At 44.1% G+C, this 22,208-nt stretch overlaps 1 protein-coding gene across 1 annotated transcript; it reads left to right on the top strand.

Moving 5' to 3' along the window:
* The first annotated feature begins 1,489 nt into the window (after positions 1 to 1,489).
* ATF3 (activating transcription factor 3) lies at positions 1,490 to 13,095 on the top strand. The gene is made up of 4 exons (XM_045011889.1): positions 1,490 to 1,700; positions 6,539 to 6,782; positions 8,258 to 8,365; positions 9,853 to 13,095. The coding sequence occupies exons 2-4, from the start codon at positions 6,543 to 6,545 to the stop codon at positions 10,048 to 10,050; spliced, it is 546 nt and encodes a 181-aa protein (XP_044867824.1). The 5' UTR covers positions 1,490 to 1,700; positions 6,539 to 6,542; the 3' UTR covers positions 10,051 to 13,095.
* Positions 13,096 to 22,208: the final 9,113 nt, after the last annotated feature.

Raw genomic sequence — 22,208 nt, 5'->3', positions numbered from 1 at the left:
GTTGTGTTCCTGCTATTTTTTCTATGTATTATGTAAGTATTATATTATGTTGTGTATATCTCTGTGTGTGTATATTTGTGAATACTGACGCACATTAAACAATCTGTATCCCAGCTTTGTGTTGTGGCTGTTAGAATTCAATTCTTGTTGTTTAAGAAATTAGGATGAAAAAAGGAAAACGTTCTCCTCCCCTTAAATCCTCCTCCTCCCCGAAACCAGAAGGATATTGTTAGTTGCTTTGTTTAAGGAAAGATATTTTTTAGCTCCCTGATGTGTCAGCAAAGGGGTCTTTAATCTTTACGGGTAAAAATTAAAGTCAGCCCACTCAATTTGTACACTGAACGTTTAGGTGGCATCTGAAATTGGGGGAACTACATCTCTGTGACACATTATCACTTCTTTTAAAAACTACATAATCCTTCAAAAATTATAGTAAAACGGGCTTTGCTTTTATTACTAAAAAGCCCCACACGCCCACGCACCCGATTCCTAGTAAAAGCCTGTAAAGGTACGGAATTACAAACAGCAGATCACGCCGAAACATCTCAGGAAGCACATCTGCGCCGTATGGGGGAAAAGGAATGGGGAAGTGATTTTTCTCTAGAAATGTTCTCAATCTTCACCCGTGGATCGGACAGTTTTCTGAGGGGAGGCTACTTTCCAAAGTGAATTCGAGTCTCTGTGAGCAATGCCCCTTTCCCACACACTACGGACCCGTCCCCGCCTCTCATCCCGTTCGCTAAATCTCGAACTCTTCAGAGCAGGCGCTGGAGACCTAGATCGGTGCGGATTGTAGTATTTTTGTGTCAACGCGCGAGCCGCACGCTGCTCCCCTTGCGCAGGGGCAGCCCGGGAAGGCTGACGCGCGTACACACCCGTATACACACAGACACAATATCGCACACACGGTGCTGGGGTCGTCACACCGGCACAGATGCCTGATGCACAATTACACATTCGCCCCCTACACAAACACACACACGCTGATCTAATGGGAGGGAGGAGGGGTTTCAAGCCGTTTAAACAGCTACAGAAAATGACAAAGCCTTTCCTAAAAGGTCCCTTCAGCGGACCAGTTCTGCCCCCTAATTCCACCGCCGCCCCCCACTCGGTTATTGCCCATCCCCGTTGCAGCAGGATGCCAGCGATCTGGAGTCATGCAGCTGGCTTGGGCACCATTGGCTCATGAGGATGACACGCAGCTGCAGGAGTTCACATCTGGCTGCTAGCCCAGGCGGCTGCAGTCCTGTTATGGAGCGGGCGTGCATGCGAGCCAGCTCCCTTGCTCCTCCTCCTGGTCGGGACGGGGGGGGGGGGCCTTGCATCACCGCCCCGCGCTAGCTGCGCTCCCCCTTCCTCGGCTCTCTCGGCGAGGCTATTAATAGCATGACATCAGCCCGGGACTCGCAGCCAGAGTAAATACCAGCGCTGCCCACTCGGCTATATAAGGAGGGTGATGCAACCTCTCGCAGAGCCAGAGATTCAGACACACACCGAGAAGCAGCCGCCGCCGCTCTCCAAGCGGCAAACTCGGAACTGCCCGGCAGGGAGCCCCTCCAGCCAGCGCGCCCGGCAGCCAGGCGGCCAGACCGGGCCGCCCTGCTGCTCCCCGGCGCTGCCTCGCCGGCGCTCGCGTCTGCTCCGTCCCGCACTGCCGGTCCCAGCCGCCGCACGGCAGCGTGAGAAGCGGCGCGGGAAAGGTGAGTGAGTGTGGAAAGGGGCAGGGCGCGGGGACCGGGGCTCGGCTCGGCTCGCCGGGGCGCGCTCGGACGTGGCGGTGGCGAGCTCCGGGGGGACCCTGCGCGGGGGGTGGGCTGGGGACTTCGCGAACCGAAACTGAAAGCAAAAGTGCGCTCGGAAGAGCGGAGTGTTTGACTCCTGCTGGGGCCACGCGCAAGAAGCCCCCCCCGCCCCCATTTCCCCTGCTTCGGAGTCTCTGACCCGCGCCCCGGGCATCCCCCCGCCTGGCGCGGCTCAGCAGCCGGCGCGGACAGTGCGATCGCGGCTTTGGCTGAACCCGGCCGGGGCGCCCAGCCGCGCGCCGGACCCGCCGGGAGCCGGGGGGACCCTGCGCATCTGGCCTTCGCCCGAGAGACGGGGGCTCTCCCAGCGGAGCGGCCACCCAGGCTCGCTCTGCTGCCCGATTCCGTGGTTTCTCGTGGGCTGGGGGCAGCGCTCGAGCCCGCGGGGCGGCGCACGGCTCGGCAGCAGGAGCGCGGCTCTGCTGGGCTGCGGGGCGCCCGGTGCTCGCAAGCGGCTGCCGGAGATGCGCTGCCTGCGGGACAGCCCTTTGGAGAAGAAAGTTAGTAACCAAGAGCTCAAGGCACCCGCAGACTTCAGGTAGTGCGGGTCACACAGCAGTGCCTGTGTCTGTTGAGCCCGGGGCTACACGTAAGTGTTGCAAGGTCCCAAATGGAGCTATTTTCCTTTATGATTCCTTGACCGCTTTTGAGTACTTGATTAGCGTACACACAGATGAGAAGTAATATCATCCTGCAGGCGGTGAATAATTAAATAGTGGGGAAAGTCGCTAGGAGATAAGTCATTTTTCCCCCTCTACTGATGACTGACATGAACAAGATCAGTTGCTGACCTGTTGCCTAACTGAGCAGGGTTGAGTGACGACGCAACAGAAAAACTGTTACACAGAACGAGTTTCCTGTGTGAAATCGATTTTCTTGGTAGCAACAACAGCAGAGAAGTCCGGCAGATAAGGAGGCAGATACGATCTGGGATATCAGAATCCTAAAGGTCAATTTGAGTGCGCAGAGGTTGTGAACTATAATTACTCTTAATGCCGTTTCAGATTCACCTGGATAGTTCACAGGGTTTATTGCGTCAGCAGCAGAGAAAAATGAATTCATCTAAGGAAACACAATTAAATCATTCATCTGCAGTTAAGCTAAAGGAAAGCTAGGAGTGAGGGTGACCTGAAGTGTTCACTTTTAATATTAGCATTAAACTGAAGGACACTTTAAATAACATAAAGGCTGAGTTTGGACTCTGGAAAAGAGAATGTGCCCTGACACATAAAATGTCAGAATGTGAGAGGTGAAAACTAAAAGTGGCAGGGAAAAATCATTACACAAACTGTGGAATGGGATCTTAATCAGGAAAGATTTCTTGATCCTAAGCTTCTGATGGAGTAGCTTGCACTTGTGCCAGGGATGAATTGAGACTCTGTGGTGCTATTCTGTGGGGTGTTCAGCACCTCCAACTCCCAATGACTTCAGTGGGAGACGAAGGTGTTCAGTGCCTCACCAGATTGGGATCCATGTAGTTGTATGGACTTGTAGTTAAACAGAAAGGTCTAGATGTGGTTATTTTCTTGGGCTAATTATAGAGCAAGCCAAAGTGTGTTAGGTGCTTTACAAACAGAGTAAACCAGGTCCTTGCCCCAAATAACTTGCAGCCTAAGATAATTTACAGACAGATGACTGAGAAAAAGGGATGCAAAACAAATGTTTAACTCTTGCTTATGCTATTGTAATATAGGAAGTTGTATGTTACATCTTGAAGAAAAAATGTTTTTGAACAGAGGAAAATACCAACATTACAATTTTATGTCGATTTATCAAATATACAAAAGGTATCTACCTATCTAGCACTCTCCGTACCTCTGATATAGTTCTGATTGATTATTATTTGTATTATCATTGTGTCTGGAGCCCCAGGCATAGAGCAGGACCCCACTGTGCCAGGTGCTGTACAAACGCAGAACAAAAAGATAGTCCCTGTCCCAGTTTACAAAACTGGTTACAAAAAACAAGCGGAAACTAGCAGCAAACCCCACCAAAGGAAAAGTGACCCAGAACAGTACTCCTACAAACCTACCCACCCACAAACCTCAGCCCCTTCAAGCCCTTCTCTTTCCTAAAGCCTGAGTAATTAGAGATGCCTTCCAGCATGTTTTGAAGGTCAGCAGACTTGGGCTGTTTCAGACCAAAGGGAGCCGCAAGTTCCAAAGTCAAGGGTGCCCATAGAGAACACTCCCCCATCACTCTTACATCAAGGAGACACCAGTAAAAGCAAATAGGGTTATAAAAGGGATTTTAGCAGAGTTTTGTTGGTGCTAGTGGATATTTGAAAATAACTCCTCAAATTACTAATGGAAATCCAGCATAGACAGTATTTCTCATGATATTTTCCCTGAAAGCTCTGAACATTCTTGGTTTCTTTTGGTGGTAATACTAATTTTAATTAAAAGTTTAGCCACATATTTAAAAAACAAAACAAAAAAACAGACCCTACCACCAGTATTGAAAATTTAGGGATAGTTCAGTGGTTTGAGCATTAGCCTCCTCAAGCCAGGGTAGTAAGTTCAATCCTTGAGAGGGCCATTTAGGGATCTGGGATAAAAAAACTGTCAGGGATAGTACTTGGTCCTGCTTGTGAAGGCAGGGGATTGCAGTTGATGACCTTTTAAGGTCCCTTCCAGTTCTATGAGATAGGTATATCTCCATATATTACTTGGGGTGGGCTGGAGAAATGGCTTTGTTAATTTAGATCTCTGATTGGAGTGAATTAAATAAAATTACCCATATAGAATTAAGCCATCGCCATGAACTAAGACAACAGTGACAGCTAATGCACATATCTAAGGCTTCCTCTATCCACATACAATGATGGGTTCAATCCCACTGGTAAATAGAAAGAACCTATTTGAATGTATTGGTGAAATGCTAAATGCTGTTGTTGGTTTGTCAACTTGTTGGAGATGAGTATCCTCTAGCGCTCTGAGATTATAGGATTAATGAGTATCAATACTTAAGATGACTCATGAGCAGGGGCTTCCTGAAGTGAATAAATTTACATAAATTTCCCACGGTCTGTTGGAATAACAAATAGTTCCAGGGAATTTTCCCTTCTTTAATAACTGACGGTGAAATCCTGAACTCGCTGAAATCAGTGGAAATTTTCCATTGACTTCAGTAGGGCCAGGATTTCATGAGGAGGGTTTGGGAACTCCTCGGTACTTCTAGTTTTATTGAAAACGAGAAAGTGCTTGGAAAGCCTCCAAACCTGGGATTTGGTGACCAAGGCAAGGGCATTCTACGTATCGGTAGTTCACTAACTTTAGATTTTTGTATTTACCCTTTACAAATATTTAGCTCTGGCCCAGATTCTGCTCTGTTACCCCAGTGTAAATCTAGAGTAAATTTCAGGATAACTGAGAGAAGAATCTGGCCTTTTGTTAGAGTACATAATCTTCACCACCACCCAAAGCTGCAAAGTGAAAGCACTGACATAAAAGTGAGTGCACAGATCTAGGCTGACTACACAGAGCCTTCCTTTATGTACGCAGATGGCCCTGAGGCAGTTGTCTACTTAGCTGCTAGGGAGTTAATTGCAACTGATTTTACTATAATTACCATACGAATCAAGAACAGGTAATACTGCAGTAATCCCATTACTACAAGATATACAGTTGACTGCATCCCCTGAGGAGGAAGTAGAAAAAGCAAATATGGTAAAATAATCTGAATTTTATCCCATTTTTTAAAAATAAGGGTCAGATCCTCCACTGGTGTCAACTGGCACAGTTCCACTGAACTGAATACAGCTACATCAAGTTACAGTGGTGGAGGATCTGGCCATAAATGTTTAATCATTTAAAATACCTTAATTTTAAGGGTGTGCAAGGGCACTTTCAGATTTCACAAGAGCAAAAGAATAAAATATACTTCTAATTTTGCATTATTCCGTCCCTCCAATTCTACCTCTGGCTTGATACCTCCGAGCATATATAGCTCTTTACACTTGAGCCAACTTTTATTACAAACTGCTTTGCAGGAATTTATCTTTTGATTTGAACAATTTGGGGTCAGATTCTAATCTTGCTCAGTCACACCCATGTAAATCTAGGCATCCAGTGGAGTTACTTTGGATTTACACAGGTGTAACTGAGGCCAGGATCTGGCCCATTCCTTCCAAGCTCGAATATAGAGGTATAGCTCTTAGTATGACAGAATCATTTATTTTGTGTCTTTTTACAATTTTCAAGTTTAAAACCTCTTCAACTGCCATTTTTTCCTTCTACGGGTCCTTCTCCTTTCCTCCCTCCCACCCCAATACTATCCTCACACACCCTGCCATGCTTGGAGGATTCACAATGCCATGGACTTGCATAATAAGATAGAATCTAAAAAACATACATTCATTTAAAAATCGACTAAATATAGATGCATTCACTTAGGATCTGAGCCTGCATTGCTTGATTTCAATGGAAGTTTGGATTGCTCAAGGAATACATGATCAGTCCTTATAAAGTAGACAGTAACCATTCTCTTGCAACCATTATGAGCTACAGTGTCAACTCACACACCTTTCCATGAGACTCTAAAATAAATCTACAAATGTGTATGTATACATATATGTGCACATACATAAATAGTGTAAGAATGTCATCTCAACCTATGCAAAAAATATACAGGGATTGGTTCATAGTCATGAAAATGCAGCTCTCTTCTGTCAAATCTGTTTGGCTTGTTAAGATTATTGTAAGACTATTCAATGTTTTTATTTTGTTCCTTTTCAGCAAAATGATGCTCCAAAACCCAGGCCAGGTATCTGCATCAGAAGTCAGCGCTTCCGCAATTGTTCCCTGTTTGTCTCCTACAGCGTCACTGGGGTTTGAGGATTTCACAAATCTAACCCCACTGGTGAAGGAGGAATTGAGATTTGCCATCCAAAATAAGTGCCTATCCCACAGGATGTCTTCTACATTGGATACAGTGACAGTGTTGGAAAGACCTGTTGAAATGTCTGTTCTGAAAGCAGAGGTATCATTCCTTCGATAATATTTCCGTTTGATTGATTAGTGTTCTGATTTAATGTACCACAAAATATCCTAAAGACCAAGAATGCTATAATCTTAAACACAGGCAGTCCTCAGGGGACTTAATCTGTCAATGTGTTCAGTGCTCTAGTGTTTCTTTATTTCTGTTTTCTTTAGATGCTACTGTGAAACATTATTTCACCTTTCATTTCAGTTAGGGCCAGTTTATTTTTAGCCTGACACAAGTAATAACTTCCCTTATTAATGGAAGGGAGTATCTCTAGAGGGTACTCTGTATCTGGCTTCACTACTGACTTGCTGTAGGGCCTGGAGCAAGTCACTCCAATTTAACCTTGATGTAGTTAGTTGAGGTCATCTGCAGGTGGGAGGTAAAGGGTTGACTTTCCTCAACTCGCTACAGGGAAGTAAAATCAACCACTAGGATTTTATATCAAGGTCACTATCTCAAATTAGCTATCTCAATATAAAAAGACACCTTTTATTGCAGTGAAGACATAGTTTAAGTTTGGTCAATAGCCATGAATAGGGTAACCAGTCTGAAAATCAGGCCGGGGGTGGGGGGGGGGGTAATAGGAGCCTATATAAGAAAAAGACCCACAAATCAGAACTGTCCTTATCTGGTCGCCCTACCATGAATTGGTTGTAAACCAGTTTTCTGGTTGTGAACCTACCAGGTGGCCAAAAGGAAAGCGCTAAGGTGTATAATAGCACCCTCTTCTGAAGAAACCAGCTGTGCCATTCCTAGCCTCGGGGGGGGGGCGAGGAGGAGGAGCAGATTGTGAACTAATGCATATTGTATAAGTCTGAGTAACTCCACTGAAATCTATGGAGTTATACTAGTGTAAAATCCAAGTGAGATGAGAATCTGGTCCATAGATCAAAGTTACTTTGGGTTTATACTGGAGTAACTGAGAGCAGAATTGAGTGCAAAGAGTGGAACTTTTTGTGAATTCCATACACAACCATTGATCCCCACTCCAAACTCCTATTGGCATCAGAGACTATTCAGTGTGTGTAAAGATGGCTGGGTTGAGTACAGCTAGTAGATCTTAGACACTGGCATAGTACTCTGCTGTCCAACCACCAGACTAGGGGCCTGATTCTGCACATCATTATTACTCAGACAAAACTCCTCTTGACTTCAGGGAATTAAACATTAGTCAGCAGAATAAAATCTGAATATATTTTAATTAAAAAATGTTGGCTTAAATAACTCTTCAGAATGTGACACATAAAGGACCTCATTCTGATCTGTTATGCCAGGTTTACATTGATGACCTCAGAGGTGTTACTCCTGATTTACACTGTTATGATATCAGAAGCATACCTCTAGAGTGTCTGATGCTCTGTTAGTGCTAACCTTTAGTGCTACCGTTATTTTAAAAGTCAGCAATTATCAACATGATTATTCTGCATCTACTGCATCATGCTAAGTATGTGCATCTTGAATCTTGCTAGTTTTCGCCCCAAGAAGATGAAAGGAAAAAGAGAAGAAGGGAAAGGAACAAAATTGCAGCTGCAAAATGCCGAAACAAAAAGAAGGAGAAAACAGAATGTTTGCAGAAAGTAAGTTACTGACTTTGACTGTTCTCAACCTATTTCCGCGTTCTGTTATTTGAGCAAATAGGACAATGTCTTCGGGTAAAGGTCAGGACTGGGAGTCAGGAGATGTGGACTCTGTTCCTGTCTCTGCTACAGACTTCCTGTGTGATCTTGAACAAGTCATTTACTCTCTTTTCCCCAACTGTAAAATGGAGATATTTAGCCACCTCACTTGAGTGGTGGAAAGCTGAATTCACCAATGGGTGAAATTCATTTTTGTGCAGAAGGCTGGCACAAGGCCTATGCAAAATCCTAGGTCACTGGGGTGAATTTTACCCAAATGCCTTTAGATCAAATTTGGTTAACAATGAAAGATATATAAAAAATAACCGAAGAAGGAGAAGAAAACATTGTTTCAATTTTAGTGAGTGATAGTGTTATTTATGTGGCTAATACTAATCTGAAAATGTAAATGGAACACATGAGGAATTAAAATTACATTTCACATCATGTACATTATAGATTCTAATAAGCTATGCTTACTCCATGCACCAACACTTGATTTCTCTATGAAATGGCTCTCCAGTTAGAAATGATCACTGATGTAGTAGCTTAACAAATTAAAGCTGCATCTCATTTGGTTTATAATTAACACTGCTGATTGAACTTTTCAGAGAAGTAACTTTTACAAATCACAAGCTTATGTACTATTACTTATTGATACCGTGCTTATGCCACTGCAAAACAGTAATGATGTCATAAGAGTCCTATAGACAAGAGCCCTATAGACAGGGTAGCACAGAGGACACAAGAATAGGCACAAAGTATCCCTTACAGTGCTAATGTCTGTCTCTATTAGCAAGTTTGTGATTAGTAGTGTTTAGTATTTAGTGCATTAACAGTACTAAGCCGTCTCTCAAAAGCCCCCTATCAGTGAGTGTCTCTTCAGAAAAGTGCAGGGAGCCCATTAACATCACTCCTTGTGTTGGTCAGAGGGGCTTATCAAAGAAAAGCAGGGTGCTGCTGCTTATCACCCTACCCCAAAATGAATGGACTGCCTCCACAGGCTCTAAGTCCCTGCTGGCCTGGGAACAAGGAACCAGGCTAGAATCAAGGATTCAGATCCTGGGGTGCAGCTCGCTGGAACTTCTACTTGGCCGTTGGACTGGCCAAGTGAGTTCATAATGGCTTTTTTTTTTTTTTTTTTTTTGTGGTGGTAGCAAATAAGCTTCCTTTTGGCCAATGCAATGTTTGGCAGGTGGCTCTATTGAATTTGGTTTTGTGACCATTGCCATATTTCTTTAAAGGGCCATTGTCTGAATCTGTTCTCTGGACTGTTATATACTGGTAATGTACAGGTGCGTAGTTATGACTAATTAAGAAGCAGGTAATTTCTTTCTGACCAGCCATCATGCTTTGCTACCAGTAAAGGGTGGCAACCATCACAATACCAGTAGGGTTAACTATGTAAAATACTCACTGTAATACTTATGTCTGTGCTCTGTGGCTAGGAATCAGAAAAGCTGGAAACTATCAACGCAGAACTAAAGGCCCAGATTGAAGAGCTAAAGAATGAGAAGCAACACTTGATATACATGCTCAATCTCCACAGGCCCACTTGCATAGTTCGAGCACAGAATGGGAGAACACCCGAGGATGAAAGAAACCTCTTTATTCAACAGATCAAAGAAGGAACATTGCAGGGTTAAGGCAAACCAAGAGTTCTCATAGTGCATCTTTACACCAAAAAAAACAGAAACCATGGAGGATTTGACTCAATGTGTATCTGTAGGATCCTAGTAGTCTAGAACCGTTAGGCAGGGGAGATTGCTTTAAGCAGGAAGGATCATGTTGACTTAGCTGTGATTCTTCCTCTCCAAAGATTTGGTCTTGATCAAGTCGAAGAGTCCTCTGCCTCAACTCTAGGTTTTAGTACTAGTCATACTTGCTGTTCCTAGAAGCTACAGACAACAGCTCCGGAAGTTTTAGGTCTCTGTAGTGTACAGTGCCTGCACTCATGACGTTTGTGTTAGAACACTATGACTTCCAATGATGCACACCGTACCGACAGCTGTGCTGGATGGACACTATCTTTCCTTGTTGCTGGTAGGAAAGCACACTGAGAGTGTTTTTAAAGTTTTGCAGTTTCCAGAATGATGCTTTCTGGCAGAATGTGTTGCTATGTGATGGGACATACTGTAGTCTAACTTAATGCTGCAAAGACTTTCGTTTCAAACTAAGCATTGTCTTTTTTTTTTTTTTCACAACACTTGTGTGGGGTTTTTATGACTCAGCGGCAGATTCTGAGAAGTCTGATAGATGTGACAAGTGTCAGTTTCTTGCCAAATGTCCATGTAACTAAGTTTGCATTTACTGAACTGGAACCTCACTGTTCTTCAGGAATTGCAATTTTGCCATGAAAAATAGGAAAGCACCTTGGCCTTTGCGCACCCAAAGTATAACATCCCATATGTGTGATATTTCAAAGAACTTTATGGAAACAAAATTACACAGTAAAAACAAACTTGAAAAATCTAATGATTCCCTAATGTCTTGGGTTCTGAGCATGCAATTTTTATTCAGACAAAACTCCCATTTATCATTCATTCTGGGTGAAATTTGCCCCGTGCAGAGGGCAGGTGCAAGGGCTACACATCATGTAAGCCCTATTTTGACGCTATAAATGTAATTTAAATAATGCATCCACTTTATGCTGGCCCTCTGCACATGGGTGAATTGCACTTTTTGGGAAGAGGGAACTAAGCAGGAAGGGACTTCAAAAAGACTTTTGCTCGAGTAAGGATTGCAGGATTGAACCCCAAGTTTGTGAATCACAGAAAATAGAAATTGGAAAGACTTACTACATTAGATCACACAGGGGCTGATTCTGCACACCTTTACTCAAATTAGTAATCCTGTTTACACAAGTAGTCCCATAGGTAGCTCTTACTCATGTGGGCAATGGTTGGAAGTCTCTCATCCTGTCAGGATTAATCTTATTGCCAGTTGATTTATACAGGGGAAAGAATTCTGATTGTAGTAATTTTTCTTTCACATTTGAGTGGTAACTGCAGCCAACCAAAATGCTGTTTAGAATCCAAGAATAGCCTAGAACTTGGTGATGTAGTAAGTAACTATTTTTTACTTTTTTAAAAATCTAACCTTAGATGTTTTGAACTATTAGTTGAGCTGCTGGACTAAAGAGCTAGAGTTATGAGTGTTTAAATTCTGATGTTTCTGTGAAATCCTCAGATTGTTTAATCCTATTAAATATTATAATTACAGTTTTCTGTAAAAGAAAATATTATCCTTATTTATCACTAGTATTCCTAAGAAGTTGAAATAATAAATATTGCAAAGACGACAAAACTGAACACACAAGTGTTGTACTGTTTTTTATTTTTACTTTTTGGTGTCTAATATTATATATTTCTAAACTTCAACGCTTCTATTTGGGACACCACTCTTTAAAAAGTATAAGTGCCTGATTCTTACCTCTCATGAGGTGTTCATCATCTTGCAGGATTGGGTTCAGAGATTTCATATCTCAATCAGTGGTGTCTAATTGCTTAATAATGCATTTTAAATTAAATAAACCATAAAATGGAGCTTACAGTACATAATATTTTACACCAGTTCTGCAGTGTTAAAAATACAATTTCAATCTAAAGGCTAAACCAATAGATACCTCAACCATCAGCTTCTTACTTTGCAAGCCCCAAATGGGTAAACCAGATATCATGCCAGATCCTTTTTTCATTTTTATATTCTGCAACAGAACTTCTTAATACACTTTCCTAAGATCTGGATATATTGTAATGTCCTATATCATGTTTCAGATATGTACTTCAAGTACCTAAAAGGTGAATGTATAAAATACAACATATTGGGCCACATTCAGTCCTGGGGACCAAGTCTCTCATTGCAGATAATGTGGAACTCCCAATGACTTCAATGAGAGTTTCTCAGATCCTGTGGCTGGAGAACAGAGTCCCCTCATGCAATTCCACTGGCTTAACCAGAGTTACACAATGGATAAATTTGGCCCATTGTTTGTCTGACACAAGAAATACATAGAACGTGTTTCAATAACCTTGTCAAATGAATTTTCATTAGCATTTGACTTCTGTAATATAGAAGCAGTAGATCTAAGCATAATCCAGATACCAAACTCCTTGGCTTTGTCCTTTGTGCATCAAATATCAGCAAAGGCAAAATAAAAAAAAAATGGTCACTTATGCTGTTATAAGGTATTAGTACAGGGACTGGCTTCATTTACTGTTCGACATAATCACAAAATTCGTATCTCTTCTTTAGGAATTTTGTACAGTTGCTATTAACTGTATTACTGGTGACGCAGGCGTCATGCATTTGCTGCTTGAGTTAAACATAAATGTTATTTACTAGCATGCCAAATGTTAATATGGTATCACTACTTTTGTCAGAAGGTATTCTGTTTTTATTTCTCTGTTCAGTCATCGCTGCTTTGCACTGTGAGTGTGTGTGTGTGTGTGTGTGTGTGTGTGCATGCACACGTGTGTATGTGCAAGTATAATTCATAAGTTATGGTACTGAAGTTAATTTGAATATACCCAAGAAAGCAATGTCTAAAAAGGCTAGACATGAGCAATGCATTGCATGGGTTTAGTAAATGTCTACTTTATTTGGGAGAACCTTTAAAACAGCATTAAAAGCAATTTGTTTTCTATTCTCAAGGTTATGTTTTGATACTTTAATAAAAAATAATTAATATACATTTGCTCATGTGTGACTTCATTCTAAGATTCATTCAAAGTCTGGAAACAATTTCTTTTCTTAGAAGAACAAGAAGCTATTTTAAAAAATATGTTTCCTAGGTTTACAACAATAAGTTTTTGGAAGTTGAAACTGGCATTGTTTACTGAACTCTACACTCCTCTTGGTATACACGCTGCCCAGGAATGCTAGGCTGCTGGCTTCATACACAGCATAGTAGTTGCATCAGGGGACTCGTAGCCAGGACTTTTATGCTGTGAGATGTTGGGCAAGTCACTTTAGGTCTCCATGCCTCAGTTTACTCATCTGCCAAATGGGGATAATACATATGTTAGAGGGCTGCTATAGATCTTCATATTTATAGATTACTTTAGGATGACAAGATGGAATGTGCTATATAAGTGCAAACTGTTAAAAATTACAGGTTGGGGACCTGGGGGTTTTGTTATTGGTTGTTTATTTGGGAAAATGTTAAGAATGATGGCTAAAATATGCAAGCTTGTATATTCAGAACTGAGCACCTACATCCATACTAAAGTTCCTAAATAAGTGTCCTGGCACTTACAGGTAGGTGCTGACCAAACATTTTAGCCTGAATACTTTGCAAATAAGAAAAATCCTCAACACAGTGGAAATTCCAGTAGATTGGAGTTATTTAAATATCAGTAGCTCCGGGATCCAGTAGACTAATAGATCCATTGCATCATTACAAAACCTAGTTGGCCAACTGAAACCAGTTGAAATTTTAAACTGGACTTTCTACTAGGAAAGACAGTGGATAAATGGGTGGAATTTGGGGCTACCAACTGCAACAACATCTTTTTTCTTTATAAATGGAACTTCCCTATCAATATATCCCTTTAAAAGACGTGCACCAGCCAACGTGCATATATTCAGTCTCTCACCCATTTTCTTCTATCTGCCCTTATTTGGATGGCAATCATGCTTTAGCTAGTGTGGTTTTGACTTCTTGTCTCATTTTATGTTTGGTAAATTTGTAAGCCACCTGCTTGCCTTCAACACAAACTATTAATCACAGGTTTGTTTTAAAAAGCTTCAACAACAGGCTAGGCATTGCTGATGTTAATTGCATTTATGTTATATAATATTTATTTTAAACGTATGATCTGAAAAAATCAAATTGTGTACATCACTAGTGTATGTAACATTCTTCTCACTATTACTCTTGTTCTCCTTCCCCTATTCCCTCTGATAGTTTGTTACACGTGCTTGTTGCATTTTGTCTTAAATTAGGGCCTATTTATACAATTCTATCCATGCAGACCCATGCAGATCACATTGCAGAATGGGGGCTTTCCAAAAAAATGTTTGATGGGGCTCATCATGACTGAGACCCACTAATAAGTGTATTTTGTTCTGGGTCTTTTCTATCCTCATAATCTATTTTTACACATTTTGCCCAAGAAAGCAAGTTCAACAACACTGGGATAAATAATCAGTGAGTCAATTCAATTAATTAAAGGGTAGAAGCTCCCATAAAGTGAATAAAAATAACCAATAATTCTATGTTTTAGAACAGATTAAGGGGCTGGTTTCGACTCTAAGGCCTTGTCTACACTACAGGACTATTTCGAATCTACTTAATTCGAATTTGTGGATTCGACCTTATGAAGTCGAATTTGTGTATCCATACTAAATACACTAATTTGAACTTCTGAGTCCACATTCACGGGGCCGGCGTCGACTTTCGAAGCGGTGCACTATGGGAAGCTATCCCACAGTTCCCGCAGTCCCCGCTGCCCATTTGAATTCTGGGATTTCCCCCCAATGCATGCTGGGGGAAAAAATGTGTCGAGGGTGGTTTTGGGTAACCGTCGTCATTGAACCGTCAATCACGCCCTCACTCCCTCCCTCCCTGAAAGCGCCTGCGGGCAATCTGTTCGTGCACTTTTCTGGTCAGTGACAGCGTGGACGCCACAGCACTGCAAGCATGGAGCCCGCTGCGATCCTCACCGTTTTCTCCTCCTCGCACTTTATCGTCCACCTCTTCCACATTCAGCTGCTGAGAAATTGGGCTACTTTTCAATGGTTCTGCAAGCACTGGGGGACCATAGGGGCCTTTTTACCAACATGAACGTCGTATGGCCGGGCAAGGTTCCTGATGCGTGTGTTCTCAGGAACTGTGGGCTGCTCAGACGCCTGCTGGAAGGTAGTTTCTTCCCGTACCACGAAATAACTGTTGTGGATGTGCATTTGCCTATAGTGATCCTCGGTGACCCAGCCTGCCCGCTAATGCACTTGCTCATGAAGCCCTATACAGGCGCCTGGGACAGCGACAAGGAACTCTTCAAATACCAGCGAGCAGCGAGCAGCGTGACCTGTGACTGTTCAGTTTCTTTACAGAGAAGCTGAACCTGCCCCTGTTTCTTTACCCAGTTACTGTTGACTCTCCTCTTCGGTTAAATACCCCGTTCTCCCCGTTTCCTCCACTTCCAAGACACGTGTAAAAATAAAATACATGTCACACTGTTACTGAGGAGAGGTTTCTTTATTCATGACTTTTCGTTAAAGGGTCGAAACTGGAACGCAGACTGCGGTGGGTAGGGTGTGCGCTGATGTAAAGACCGCCTCTAAACTCAAGGAATGACAGGCTCCTGCTCCTACAGCGGTCCGCATTGCCGGACTGCTTGTTTCAACGGAGCCTGCCATCCCTCCTTTTTGGGATTCTGTGTGCGGGGGGCTATGTGGCCTTGTGGCGGAGGAGGACGGATACAGATTCCTCTGCTGCGTGACTCAGCGGTCCACAACAAGGACCGCTGTATAAGATCTGTACCCGCCCTCCCCCGCTAAAAAGTCACATCCCCACCGCCCACACAGAACCTGGAAACCACCTCCCATACCGACCACGGTGCCTGCTGACTGCACTGTGTGTGTTACCCGCTGCTGATCCGACCCCCGTGTCTGTACCCTGCGAAAGGTGCCTGTCCTATGCAATTAGCAACGCACTTCCCCACGCACCCCATTCAAACACAGTCTTCAGTGAGGAAACATGACGGAAACAGTACTTAACAGCAAAGTATTTTTATTACTTAAGTACACAGTTATGGGATGGGACTGGGATTGGGACTTGTTTGAGTCCGGAAGGGAAGGACTTATGCAAACGTAGGGTATGAGAGCTTTTGGTTACTTGAGCACTCTGCTGGGGTGCAGTGACAGTATTCACGGCCCAGGGCGGGCATCCTCCTGGTTATTTAGGGTGAGGGGGGTATGTGACTTTGTGGTGGGGGAGGGCGGTTGCAGAGATACTGCTGGGGGCTCTGTCCTGCAGCGGTCCTGCAGAACATACACAAGTCGCCGGAGCGTGTCCGTTTGCTCCCTCAGTAGTACAAGCATTGCTTGACTCGCCTGCTTGTGTTCCTCACGCCACCTCTCCTCCCATTCGCTGTGTGAGCGCTGGTACAGAGAGACTTTCTCCCTCCACTGCCTCTGCTGGTCCGCCTCGGCTAGGTAGCAGCCCACACATTCATCGAAAATCGTGTCCCTTGTCTTTTTCTTTCGCCGCCTAATCTTCGCCAGCCTCTGCGAGGGGGATGCTGTGGAAGGTCTGGAGACAGTGGAAGCTGTGAGATGGGAAACAGTTAGTTAATTCCTTGCAATGATACTTTTTTGCGAACAATTAACTGAGTCTAGGCTGTCTCTGTGAATTTTTTGTTGAGACCCCTGTGCCTGCTGTTGCACAAATCATTTGCGCGGTGGATTCTGGGTAAATGTCGCCAGTCATTCCTTCCTCCGGGAAAGCAAGGGCAGACAATCATTTCGTTCACGTTTTCCATGAAATGCCCTGGCACACGCCATAGCGTGGCAACAATGGACCCTATTTTGCCTTTTGTATATGTCACCGTATGTGTACTGTATGCCGCTGACAGAGGCGGACCAGCAGCGCTACACAGCAGCATGCTTATGCTTTTGCATGACAGCAGCGATGGTTACCAGGCATACTGCACCGTCTACCATACCATGAACTGGTAAGAAGACGGTAATAAGATGGTCATGGTTACCTGTCCTTTTGCACTGCGCCATTTGGTGCTGTCATAAGTGCCCCTGGTCGATCAGCCAGGGGCGCAAAAGCAAAATTTGGGAATGACTCCCCGAGTCAATCCCTCCTTTTTGGGTATCTAAAAATAGAATCAGTCCTGCCTAGATTATGTGCAAGTGTACTAGAGAACCACTGTATCATACAACCAGAGACCACAACTGCTCTCTGTCCAATCCTGCATAAATTTTGAGCAGAACGCTATTCACAGGGTGTGCTCCTGAAACAACCCCAGCTGTTCATTCCGTTCTTCCCCCAGCCTTCCTGGGTTCCAATACCATTGTCCCCCCACTTGTGTGATGAAGTAATATAGAATGCATGAATAAGACACAGGTAGTCGTTTGTGAGAAATGAGTGGAAGGAAGCCTCCAGCTGCAATGATAGTCCAGAGATGACATTAAGGGGTGTGGAGGAGGGAGCCACTCATCCCTCTGCTAGTCCAGGGCCAATTGAATCTTTTCTTTACAATGAAGGGTGGGGGCTGATGCCGTCTGTCTGTTTATTTATTTATTAAAAATACTTTGGACCAGGCGTAACGTAACATTTCTTCCCCTACTTAGATGCAGGAGTCTCCGAGCGAGATCACCGTGAGGACGGGCACTGAAGGAGATAGAGAGCGCATGCTGCGTGAAATCTAGCATGAACCACGGACCTATGCAGCCGTGCTCTGGGAGGCAGTGCTCCCTGAATACCGCATGAAAGCCTCGCGCGGAAAAGTGTGCTATCACGGAGCACCCAATAAGGCAGCTCTCCCCAGGAACCTCCTGCTGATGCTTATCGATTAACGGCAGGAGAGCTTCGTGGCGTTCTCCCAGGAGGATTTCTGTTCTATCACCATATATACAGAGACCTCCTTTTCACACACTTCAGATTCCTGTTATATTAAGAATAAAAGTTAACATGGTTAAAGCACTTACCGACTGCTCCTACCCCTGATTCAGGATCCGGGTTCCTGGCCGGGGAGGGTTGTTGGGGGATCTCCGTGACGGTGATGAAGAGATCCTGGCTGTCGGGGAAACCAGCGTTGTAAGCGCTATCGCCTGCCTCGTCCTCCACAAACCCTTCCTCATCTTCCCCGTCCGTGAACATCGTCGAGGAACTGTCCGTCGACACTGTCCCATCATCAGAGTCCATGGTCACTGGTGGGGCAGTGGTGGCAGGCTCCGTAGCGTCCGTTTGCCGCTTTGATTTTTTGGTAGCCTTGTCTGGGGTCCTTGATTTTCACGCGGCGCTGCGTTGCATGACGGCTATATCCTCTGTCTGTATCATGGCTTTGGAGACCTTCTCGTAGGTCTTTGCATTCCGTTCGTTGGAGCGCAGCTCCGAAAGCACAGACTCCTCGCCCCACACACCGATCAGATCGAAGAGTTCCCGGTCAGTCTATGCCGGGTCCCTCTTTCTATTCAGAGATTACATGAACTCCTCTGCTGGAGAGCTCTGCATTGCTGCCGGTCCTGCGGAGCTCACCCCGATGTGCAACCAGAACGTCAGATTCAAACCGCCCAGACAGGAAAATGAATTCAAATTTTCGCGGGTCATTTTCTGTGTGGCTGGGCAGAGAATCCAAGCTCGGGCTGCTGTCCAGAGCGTCAACAGAGTGGTGCAGTGTGGGATAGCTCCCGGAGCTACTAAGTTCGATTTCCATCCACACCTAGCCTAATTCGAACTAGCCATGTCGAATTTAGCGTTACTCCACCTGCCGGGGTGGAGTACCAAATTCGAACTAAAGAGCCCTCTAGTTCGAATTAAATGGCTTCCTGGTGTGGACGGTTGAGCGGTTAGTTCGAATTAACGCTGCTAAATTTGATTTAAAGTCCTAGTGTAGACCAGGCCTAAGAGTATAGGTTGGCATTTTATAAGTTTGTAGCTTTACCTTAAATGTTAACAAGATCACAGACAAGAGATGTTCTGGTCTTGATGTTTTTGTAGAAGAAAGATCTTAGAGGTGGTTACAAAACTCACCCACAAATGTAATTATAGGAGGGAAAACACAATCCAAATTATGTTAAGATGAACAAAAGCAAAAAACAGAACAACTAATTATGGTTATACTATGCTTTTTAAATGTTACTGATGGAGATCACCTAGTGGTGGTTAGCAGTAACTTCACATGCCAGCTTCAAATCTTGTAAAATTGTTAAAAGGTGCAGAGTTAGGCACCTCTCTGTCCTTTTCTCATCCCTTTCCTGTCCCTGAATCCTGTAAATATTTATGTATGTGTTTAACTTTATTACTGGGAGTAGTAATTACTTGTGGAAGTAAAGTTAAGCTAATGTACAAGTGTTTGCAGGATTGAGCCCTGAGATTGTAGTTGACAATGAGGACCAAGACTTGCTGCTACATTTATCTTATTTTATGCAGCAGGTGGCCAGAGCTTGCAGCTGACGTTCAGTAATACTGTCAAACACAGTTCAGTAGAAAGGACCATATTACTAGCATTGTCCTCTATCCTGCAAATGCCTGACTTCAATGGGACTATTTCCATGGGTAAAGTTACTCACATGTGGATGAGAATGCAACTCCCACTGGGACCGTGCTCTCCCTGGCTTGTGTAAACAGAGCTCTCCCATTGCATCCACTCCTCCTTTGCTGGTGTAGCGAGAGCTCTTCGTCCTGTTTAAATCTACTTTAACCATCAGAACTGAGGCACAGAGAGATTAAGTGACTTACAAAGAAATCCAGAAAGCCAGTGGCAGATTTAGTAGCAGAACCTAGAAGTCCTAACTCCCAGTCCCAGTACTGCCAACTCTTGTGATTTTATCACGAGTGTTCTTCTTAAAGTCCCAGCTCCTACAGGCATGCAATTAGATGAGCATCTCAATGTTCATGGTTGCAGAGAAAAGCTTGACAACGTGACCGGAGTTACCATAAAGATTCAAATGACAAGACAAATAAAATGAACCCAAAATATTATATTTTAAAAATTTCATTATTTGTAAGCAAATCTCATGAATTTTTGGGCCTTACTCATGATTGATAGGTGCTTGGGGTTGTCCATGCTGCATTCCCTGCTCTAACAAGCAGGCACTCTATGCTCTTTCTTCCATGACACGTCCTAATGATGCTGCTGTTAGAAAAATCAATTATCTGTGGAGATTCTGAAAGGGTCTAAAGACTAGACTTCACAGCTAATAGTGAGCGGGGGAAAGTTGGGTATTGTAAAAAATTTACTTGTTTTTAAAGTAACATTCAAACATCATGCTGCTCTCTGCACCCAACCAACAGCAGTGAGCAAAGCTATTTCATTGTACATTTATCTTAGTAGTTATTTTTATCTTATTTCTTACGGCAGCATTCAATTGAATTCTTAAGCCTCCTCTCCCTTTGTGCACTGACCCGCCACTTCACTTCTCTTTAGAGATTGTTACTTGAATGAACAGAATGTTTCAGTGTCTGCTTATAAGGTGATGGCATGACCATCCCATCATGTACAGAAGCCATTCCACAGGAAGCTTAAACATTATAATTAAGCATTCAAAAGTCAGGAAATGTCAATGTTAAAGTTGCAAGCAGAAGCTTAACCTTGCCCCCACTCTGTATATGCCAAACAATAGTTTTTAGTTACATGATCACTTATTTCACAAATAATACAATAATTACCGCCTATACACATATGCAGTGTCTTGTAGACTTTTGTATTTCTCTATATGCCACACTAAGAGAGCTCATGAAAGTTATATATATATATATATATATATATATATATACATACACACACACACACACACACAAGATCTGAAGCTAATAAGGCAAAGGCTTCTTACAAGAAGCAACTTGCTGTCATGATATATGGAATCAAAGACATTCTTAAACAGGAGACATTTAGAAAAGAAAACTACAACTACAGATACAAACAGGCTTCCACATAGCCCGTGCTCCTGCTTTGTCTCCCTTGTTTACCAGGGACCACACCTCATTGGAAACCGTATAGCACAGAGATATCTCATGGTTGAATAATATATTGCAAGTTAATATATCATTGTATGTATTGTGGAGGTTGTGCAGACAACCCTAGGGGGTTGGAGGGGAGTGAGGACTGCAGAGGTTAGTGCATTCAGTTCCTGCAAACTCCTTGTGTGGCTTTCAACTGATTCCCCTCCAGCTGAGCCAAGAGCTATGTCAATGTACTCCAGAGGAGACATGTCCAGCCCTCCTTGGCCAGGATACCTTGCTGTGATAGAAGTTGTTGAATTGGAGATGGAAGATGGGGGTGTGAAAAAAGTCCTTCCTAACAATAAACTAAACTAAACATACGTATCTCCAGCAAATGAACTTTCAATTCCCTTTCAAAAAAAGCAGTTCCTTCTCGTCAGTTCCTCCTTCGCTCTTCCTCTTCTCCCCTCTCCGCACTGCAGCCAAACCCCCACATTCTCCCTATCACTTCCACAGTATCAGCAGCAGCAGCTTTAGGCATAGGCTACGTAAATGGCTGTCTATAGCACCAGGTCTAAAGGTGCACTGGGCCACCACTGGAATAGCCACAGCCAGACACCATCAGGAAGGACAGTTCTGAACATCACTGTCTGTGGAGCTTCTGTGCACCCAGAATCCTCCCCGTCCCCAGAAATGTGTTATCCTTGCCAGGGGTGGCAGGTTTGTAGAAATTTTGGTGATGCCCAGAATGCCCAGAGCCTGTCCCCGCCAAATTCTGCCCGCCCCCCACCTGCCAAAGGCTCTGGGAGCGAGTTTGGGTGCTGGGTGCAGGCTCTGGGCTGGGGCAGGGGTGCAGGAGGGGGTGAGGGGTGCAGACTCTGGGACAGAGTTTGGGGTGCAGGCTCTGGGAGGGAGTTTGGGTGCTGGGTGCGGCTCCAGGCTGGGGCAGGAGGTGGGGGTGTAGGAGGGGGTGAGGGGTGCAGGCTCTGGGATGGAGTTTGGGGGCAGGAGGGGGTATGTGGGCTGGGGTGGTGGTGCAGGCTCTGGTAGTTTGGGGATAGGAGGGGGTGCAGAGGGAGGGGGTGCAGGCTCTGTGAGGGAGTTTGGGGATGGGAAGGGGTGTGTGGGAAGTGGGGGGGGGTGCAGGCTCTGGGAGGGAGTTTGGGGGTGGGAGGGGGTTTGTGG

Source organism: Mauremys mutica, chromosome 3, assembly GCF_020497125.1.
Source record: "Mauremys mutica isolate MM-2020 ecotype Southern chromosome 3, ASM2049712v1, whole genome shotgun sequence".
In the NCBI taxonomy this organism is placed as follows: domain Eukaryota; kingdom Metazoa; phylum Chordata; order Testudines; family Geoemydidae; genus Mauremys; species Mauremys mutica.
This window is presented reverse-complemented; position numbering and strand designations above follow the sequence as displayed.